Raw genomic sequence first — 8,567 nt, forward strand, 5'->3', positions numbered from 1 at the left:
TCGGCTCGAGCTCGCTCGTTTAACTATATGAGCCGAGCCCGAGCTCAATTTAAAGCTCGTGTAATTAGCGAGCCGAGCTTGAGCATGGTAAAGCTCGGCTTGTTTAGCTCGAATTCCACCCTTAAAAGTACGTACAAGAGTTTTGTTGAATATTCGCAAGTCTACATGCAACCAAACTCGAGGACGAGTTTCTTTTAAGCCGGGGAGTATGATGTATGAGTATAGAAACTTCTAATTATATTATTAGTAGTTTTATATATTGAATTAGTAGAGTTTCTTATTTGTTCTAGATTTAAGTTAATTAGTAAGGTTTCAATTTTGGTTTCTAAATAGAATTAGAAACATTGGTTATTATATAAATGCAACTAAGCCTTCATTTTTTTTTTTGTAATTAAGCCTTCATTGTTCATCGTTAGAGGGTTGTTATTGAATATTTATTCTAAATGAATTGTTCTTCATGATTGAAGGTTTGTTCTAACCTCAAAGAATATAATTAACGGGGAATCGAAAACTTGATGCAAATGGAACGAACTAACCTAAAAAAATATTTAGTGGAAAATCATAAACGAACTAAATGCAAATTAATCGGACTATCCCCAAAAAATAATTAACCAGAAATTGGCAACATGATATAAATACATCGAACTTACCTCAAAGAATAATTAACGGAAATTCAGAAAGTGGATGCAAATGTATCGACCTAATCTCAAAACATAGTTGTATCATATATAATGGGAATGTCTTGACAAGTATAGTTTCGCATTTAAAATGGTGTTTATCGTAATGTTTTGCTATTCAATTAGCGTCAATGTGATCTTTGTCTCTTTGGGCATTCTCCCAAAACTTTAATCAAACTTATATTATTAATTAAACAACAAAAAAAAAAGTCAAAGGGTTTTATCAGAATAGGTTCTTTCTTTTTATTGAAAGTGGGATTCTCGCATTGCAAGAAATTTGGATGAATGGTAAATATAATATTCATATTTCATAGTTATGCATAGCTGCATGCTAATACTTTTATAACGAGCATGCTAATACTTTTATAACAACACTCGTTCGTAGGACGAATTTGGAAGCTAGAATATTCTGAAACACCGTGAAATTAAAATTTAGAGTCTTTACGTCTTCAAGTTCAGGGTCGTACAAAACAAGATCAAAGCATTTCGGTCCTAAAAAAACTTTCCCATTCTCAAAAAAGCACTGCACCTCAAAGCTCTCAAGTGACTCGGAGAAGGAAAATAATTTTGTCCACGAGATTTTTACGCCATAATCCTTCATAACCCAGACATCAGTCTGAAACTTGTTTAAACCATCGAGTACAAAAAGAGACCCTCCTAACATACCTACATCTTGTATATATATTGTTTAGACAATCAGGATACTGAATCTCACCAAACAAATCCGGGTAACCATGACCAAGTACTGGTCAAGGCCAGCCAATGAGGACTCGGAGAGTTCATTATATATAGTTTACAAAATATTTTTTCTCAGGCAGACAAACATATTTCATTAAGCAACTGCTAGTGAAAATTTGTTTTTTCACTGTAACTCAGTAGTGTTTATTACCCGTTGACATTTCCTATTGCATCAATCCAATAACTAATATTTGACACTGAGCTTATGGGCCCCAAGGCATGCCCTGAATCTTGGGCCCCATGTTAAGTTGAATGAACATAAAACACGTTGAGTTTCCGAAATTTAATTGTAGATACTAGGTCATCCTTGTTAAAATTGGCAACATTCAGAGGATGAAGAAGTTCCAACTTCTAACTCGCAAATCAGATTTCCATCGGAATAGAAAGCAAGGAAGGAAATGAGAATGGATGTCTCAACTGACCAAAGTAAACACAACATCATCTGTTTTAAACAAACTAAATTTGATGAAGGACATTCGGTAATAGGACATGTCTACAGGTTTAAACAAAACAAATGCAAGTTTTTCTCATGCTTCACTGCCCAAGAAGCAAATTCATGAGCCACTTCATTACCTGTTCTCCTAATCCATACAAACTTACAACCCAGGAAACTAGATAGATAGACAAAATAAAAGGTCTTCAACTAAGTTAAAATTCCACCAACCCGCTTTCTCTTTGTCTCTCCTGCAAGGCTTGTATCATCATTTTGTTGTCACCCTAAAAAATGACCAGCTGCACTCCCAGCTTGTTAGCTAGCAAGACTGCTACTTCTGCTCAGCTGCTCCCATATACTCCGCTTGCTCTGCACCCTCAGCATCAAATCTCCTGAAAAGTGGAGGATTAGATGATTAGGAAAAAAGACCTGTACATACAGATTCATGCACTTCTATAAAAACAAGCTTGGGGTTTTATTCATTCAACCTGTCTTTGGGCAACTCAAATGAAATGCAGATATTTTAATTCCACAAGCTTCTTAAATGCTGGAGTTAGAAATGATGCTTTGAGCTGGAGGAAGCAGATCAGCAAGTACACGGAGACTGATTCGCCTATTTAATATCACGACATTCAGAGAAAGAAATTAACCAACAAATACAAAAAAGTTAATTATAAGAGGCTTTTATAGCAGTATTGGTCAGCTGCTACGTAACATGGAAACTTCATATTCTAAAAAAGATTTGTGTAAAATACATATCCGTGTCAGACACACAAATACATTATGAATAGATTTCAAACTAGGGTTTTTCAACTCCAAAAGACTAAGGACACAATCCGTTAACAGTCACGACTCCATGATATGCCACCTAGAGGTGTCCCCATGTCAGACTTCACTAGGGCCCATTAATTAGTTCCGCAACTAAAGAATAGTAATAGTAATTTTGTTTTTAGAGGTGTCCCCATGTCCTACCTCATATAGGTTACCACATCGGCCACCGATAGCCGTGTCAATGCTACTTAGATTACCTGTATCATCAGATATATCATTTTACGTGCTGCTTAGAATTTCATTCATGTGGAATTCATGAAATAAAGAACCAAAAGATGAAAGGATAGACACCATAGGTCTGATTTACACTAGTTAGATGACAATGATTTCACAAAGACTGCAACAACGGTAGTCAGAAAAAGCAAAGTAGTATTCGTTAGCTAGTCAGAGACAATCAAAGTAAGTTCAAATAAAACCAGAAAAGCGAGAGAACATCTAAACCTTTATAATATATCGCGCAAGAAAAACTGAGAGTAGAAATCATGATACAAACAAAAAACATGCAAATAGTGTTTCTAGTCTACATGTAAGCCATTAATGAGTTTCCTGTTTTCTCAATAGCTTGAGGAATGCTCTAGCCTTTTTTTCTTTTCTTTTTTATGAACAAAACTTTATTCATGAGAAACATATAAAATATAAGTTACAATCTACTGACATAAAAGTGTCTGAACCAGGAAGGATATGAACAAACTTCTCTTATGCTTAGCATTGTCTGATGGAAAGGCTGAGTGAGGGAGGATTTCAGTACACCCAAACCAACAGACATAACCCCCTGTAAAGGAACAACTCCTACTTTCCACAATTGGACTTGTTTAGCCCTGAATCACCGCGATCATCCCAAAACAGCACACCAACATAATTATAATAGTCCCTAAATAGGGCTTTCCAACAGGCCATCAAGTCCTGAAAACTATAGCCTCAGTTCTTAATAGTGCCGCCAACCCAATACCACGCCACTGCCTTGGTATCCACCACTACTCGATCAACATGAACCGGTGTTCCATTTTGAATTGGTTTTCCTATGGGCTTGAAGAATGATATATTGACATCACATTGAATGACTTGCAGGTGGAGCAGCTTCAGTCGCTAATTTGCTTCTAGAGTGGTCATTTACAATCAAGTCATTCATTCATATCAGTATCCACAATCCAGCATATCCTCATTACAAGAATGCAGTAGATACTCCTCCCTCTCAGAAAGGAAGGAAACAATCAACTCTGTGAATGGTTATTTGACGAAGTTGAGGATGATGTCCATATTTGATTCAGTCGTGAATAGTACCAGTAAGCGCTATGGAGCACATACAAACGTAAAGAGGAACAAGAAACCCTCTAATGAGATCTCCGCAACCATATTAGATTGGGGGCAATGATTGGTATTATTCACAACTGCGATCAAATTATTTACCCTAGTAGTATAGTTGATTATGGGACTCATGCAGGTGCCAGCTAGCTTAGTCAGTAAAACCTTTGGGTGATGATACCAGGGGTCCAGGTTCATACCCCGCCAGCATCACTGAGTTACCAATCTCATTTAAAACAGCCTTGCCAAAAACAGTTATTATGGAGTCATCCGAATGTAGGCGTTATGGAACGAGGACTTGGGACCCTAAGAGATACTGGAAGAACACAAGACTTTTTTTACAGCACAAAACAATTTTATCTAGTTATCACTGAGTGAAAAGGTTTTACTCAAGCATTCAACTTCAAAAGCAGTTTAGAAGGTTATTAGAGAAAATAATATAAGAAAAAAAGATCTGCGAATGAGTGACGTTACTGTTGTCATTATTGTTGAACACAAACATACGTACACAAACTAACTATTGCCTAGATTGTTCGTAACTCTTTCCTTCTACTTTCCATTTGGACAGCCAAAAATATTTGAATTGATTAATAAAATGATTTTTTTCGGGATTGAAGCAAAAGGTTAACATATGTAAATCACATTATGTACGTATCTTGTTGAAGAAGAATCATTTTGTCGACGACGTTATTATTAAATTACTATAAATTGAATATTATTTCCTTATATGGAACACTACTATAAGATCATGTGTAGAAAACAGACAAAAGAAAAACAGAGAAAAGACAGACTAATAATCAAGAAACTGTCACAAATGACTATAAATGGGGGAAAAAATACCAATAAACCCAGTCACACCACCCGTGGTAGCCATGTATCTAGACGGTTTTCTTTTCTTTCACCATTTTAATGATACACGTAAAAATAGCTAGACAAGAGGTGAAGGGTACACTAGAATAGTAATCATTTATGTTATACAATTAGCTAGTTAGGGTCTTAAACAGTTAAACCCAGCTTCTCTTTTTAAAACTTGCAACACAAATCCGAACCAAAAGCATTGGGTTAGGACGAAAGGAGTACAGAACTAGGACAAGATTTTTAAAGCAATCTTCAAGTGCATTTCGTTAATCCATCAAAGATGAAAATGATATGGTTTCACAGATACGCAATAAAACAAATGACTATTACTTTAGAAAATATCAAATAAAACCTACTTTACAGACAAGAGCAATATACCAGACAGAGCATAAGGAATTAATTCTGAATTTTTCGAAACAACTCTATATGGATTAATAGACAGAAAGAATAGATACTATGCTAATTCTTCTACTTGTTTCTTTCTTTGTACTTCAATTTTACTGCCCTCTACATTGTCATCACTAAGAGTAAAAATCCTCTGTAATAGAAACGATAATCCACATCTGAGTTACGATATGCCATCATGGAAACTAAGTAGTGTAAAGGGCACTGAAAATTCCCTTAACCATATGTAATAAATGCATTTGACATTGGGCTGTTATCTAATACCTATGGTGTTCAACCTTAAACTCATAAAACGGTTATCTCATTATGTAAATATTTAATACAATGCCATTTACTAAAGAAGGAACAAAAGAGATAATGATAGATTCTACCTTTTTAAACCCGTTGTTCTGATGCTATCCCTTTTTGCTTGTTCTTGCCCCACATAAGTACCCGTTTTAAGTGATACAAGGCTCCCCACATATACCTCTGCACAACACATCTTTGAAATACCGTGAACCTCAAGATACTTTGCCTTTTCAAGTTCTGGGTCGTACAAAACAAGATCCTGGTTTATCGGCCCAAAAAGAACTTTGCCATTTTCAGAAAAGCGTAGTATTCGGAAATATTGACATGTATGGGAAATGGTAAACAATTTATTCCATAAACCCTTTACACCATAATCCTTCATCACCCATATGTCAGACCAAGTCTCGTTATCATCGAGTATATAAAGAGACCCTCCTAACAGACCCACCTTCATTAAATTGTTTACACAGTCAGGATGCTGAATCTCATAAAACTTTTCTTCCACGAGATCAAAATAAACAATGCATTTCGATTCAAACGTCCAACGTCCGGTCATGGCTAGCCAATGAGGATTTTCAAATCCAAACAAACTATTCCCACCACAAATGTAGTAAGGGGCACCATCAACCTTTCTCCATGAATCCTTTTCCAATGAATAAACCTCAAATTCCGAACCAACAAAGTCATTACCATTGGAATACTGCATCGCCTTCACAACCTTATAATCATCTAAATTAGGATCATATCCAAAACCAGACAATAAGGTTGCCACTGAACCCTTTGCACGTTTCGAAAACACCTCACACGACAACGGCAATTTCTTGAATTCTTTAGTACTTGGATTCCATATAACAATATTACTATTAACATCAAGGCATACTAAACCATTACAAGAACCATAATAATCAACAACAGTTTTAGAAGACTTAAATGGAAAATTGACCTCTATTGCTTCTGTTAATAATGTATCATAGTCTGTGGTATAGATATTAGAAGCATCAAAATACATAGCATTCAAGTTATTGTTTCGAGTAGCATGCTTAAGGTGCATTTTAATAAATATAGGATCATTGATTAAAGAGTACCAAGACTTACATACAGACTTAAATTGCAAGAGAGGCTTCACAGGAAGTCTGGAAAGAATGTTTGTTATCATTTCTTCTGGAAGATTCGACATTCTTGGGAGGGAAGGAAGGAAGAGAGCCGAAAAGCAAATTAGAAATGCTAACCAACTTAACTATAATAATAAGTTCACTCACCACCAATAACGAGGGCCGGGCCAATGCCCTAAATCTGGATGCCCTTAGCGCCGAGTACTAACATTTGTCAATTAATATCAGCTAAATTGGTTTTATCTATATATATATATATTATAGCTATACCTTCTTTGCAAAACACTTAGGCTAATTCCAAAAAATATATGAGACTTTTAAGGAAAAATCAGGCAAATAAAGAATTGACACTAAGAAAAATCAGACAAATAAGGAATTTCCACTGAACGTTTATTATCTTTTTCTTGGATCAGTTTAGCCTCATTGTTTGGTCTTGGTGTGGAACCAAATGATCAAGACATTGATATAGTAACGTGTCGATGAACACTAGATGCATAGATGGATTGCTATTGAGTTGACTCCGAACCCAACCCATCACACGGAAGTTTTAACCATCCACCTGAGTCTCGTCTCAACTCTGGATGCAATTTGAGCTAAAAGCCTAAAACCCAAAATAAAGCATAAGAATATCAAAACCCGTCAGCCCAATAATTAATCCCAAAGAATAATTAACGAAAAATCAGAAACTGGATGCAACTGCATTGAACTAGTTTAAGAATAATTAAGAGAAAATCGGAAACTAAATACAACTGTATTAAACTAACATCAAAGAATAATTAACGGGAAATCGTAAACTGGATACCACTGTATTGGACTAAACTCAAATAATTATTAACAATTATTTGATCCAGGAGCCTCTTAGAGCATATTAGAACTACAACAATTAAAAGAGGAAAAAGAAGAGTGGAATGGGGAGCTAAAGGGAGAAGGAAGAGTGAGATGATTGTTGGGGTTTAATCTGATACCAATTGATCCTCACTACGCATATAACTCATACTAGGACCAATAACAACTCCAGACAAAGATCTAAACTTTCGCTATAACCAACATAATATGTCCAACTCTCTAAACAACTATTAACAACAGATAATAATGCAAATCTATCTAATAAAAAGCAATGGTGTGGAGCCCACAGAGACTCTATCCAATGGTTGCCATTGTCTTTTCTAAGTTGTGACATGACAGATCCAAGTGTTTGGAGAGTTTGTGTAATTTTATTAAGTGTAATCAATACTATGGGATCTATCCAAAAATCAACCAAAAGTCAACAATTGCAGCTGGACTTATAAATTGTTGGCTAATTTATAAACCGCTAATACCCAATTGATTTGGGCTTATAGATAATGGGTAATTGGGATGGCCTTGGCGGTCAGATTTATAAATTGAGTTGTTTATTTGGTCTTGTGTCAATATTTTACGCCTAAGATGCGTGTACGCCTTGCGACGAAGGCGCGATGAGTTGTCGGGATAATGTCGCAGGCGCGTCGAGGTCTCGTGGGCCGTAGGCACGGGCATACCCTAGTAAAATATAAAGCATACTACAACACCAAATGTAATGTGGTTCGGCCAATAATGCCTACTTCCACAAGAGCCAGGGTCGGCCTTGGGCCTATGCTGTCTAAGCCCTTGCATAGGGCCTCCAAATTAAACCGAAACTAAAGGCCCCATTAAGCTATACAAAGCCCACTATGATATTAAAACCCCAAACAATAGCCTAGAAAAAGTAAACAAATAGGCCCATATTGCGGACTTTGCATTGGGCCTTTCAAAGCTTAGGGTCGGCCCTGACAAGAGCTAATCCTTTTATAAAGTGGGAAGGACGATTACAATCACTCATTTCCGTCTCTCACCTTACTAGATCACTTGTCAAGACCCGAATTTCGACAGAATTCGGAAAAACATTATTTGTTCCTGACTCTTCGA

At 36.2% G+C, this 8,567-nt stretch overlaps 1 protein-coding gene across 3 annotated transcripts; it reads right to left on the bottom strand.

The window, feature by feature from the left end:
- Positions 1-1,858: 1,858 nt before the first annotated feature.
- Positions 1,859-7,249, bottom strand: LOC147494316 (F-box protein CPR1-like). 3 transcript variants are annotated; one of them, XR_015199400.1, is made up of 3 exons: positions 5,616-7,245; positions 2,337-2,461; positions 1,859-2,240 (listed from the first exon to the last, which is right to left on the bottom strand). XR_015199400.1 is itself a non-coding variant. In XM_086567097.1 (2 exons), exons 1-2 carry the CDS (start codon positions 6,707-6,709, stop codon positions 2,180-2,182), a joined length of 1,155 nt encoding a protein of 384 aa, XP_086423223.1. In that variant the 5' UTR covers positions 6,710-7,248; the 3' UTR covers positions 1,859-2,179. The 3 variants fall into 3 exon arrangements, 2 of the variants coding, with proteins under 2 accessions (XP_086423223.1, XP_086423224.1); XM_086567097.1 differs by lacking the exon at positions 2,337-2,461 and having other exon boundaries at positions 5,616-7,248; XM_086567098.1 differs by lacking the exons at positions 1,859-2,240; positions 2,337-2,461 and adding an exon at positions 2,617-3,776 and having other exon boundaries at positions 5,616-7,249.
- Positions 7,250-8,567: the final 1,318 nt, after the last annotated feature.

Source organism: Coptis chinensis, chromosome 6 (assembly GCF_015680905.1).
Source record: "Coptis chinensis isolate HL-2020 chromosome 6, ASM1568090v1, whole genome shotgun sequence".
Lineage (NCBI taxonomy): Eukaryota > Viridiplantae > Streptophyta > Magnoliopsida > Ranunculales > Ranunculaceae > Coptis > Coptis chinensis.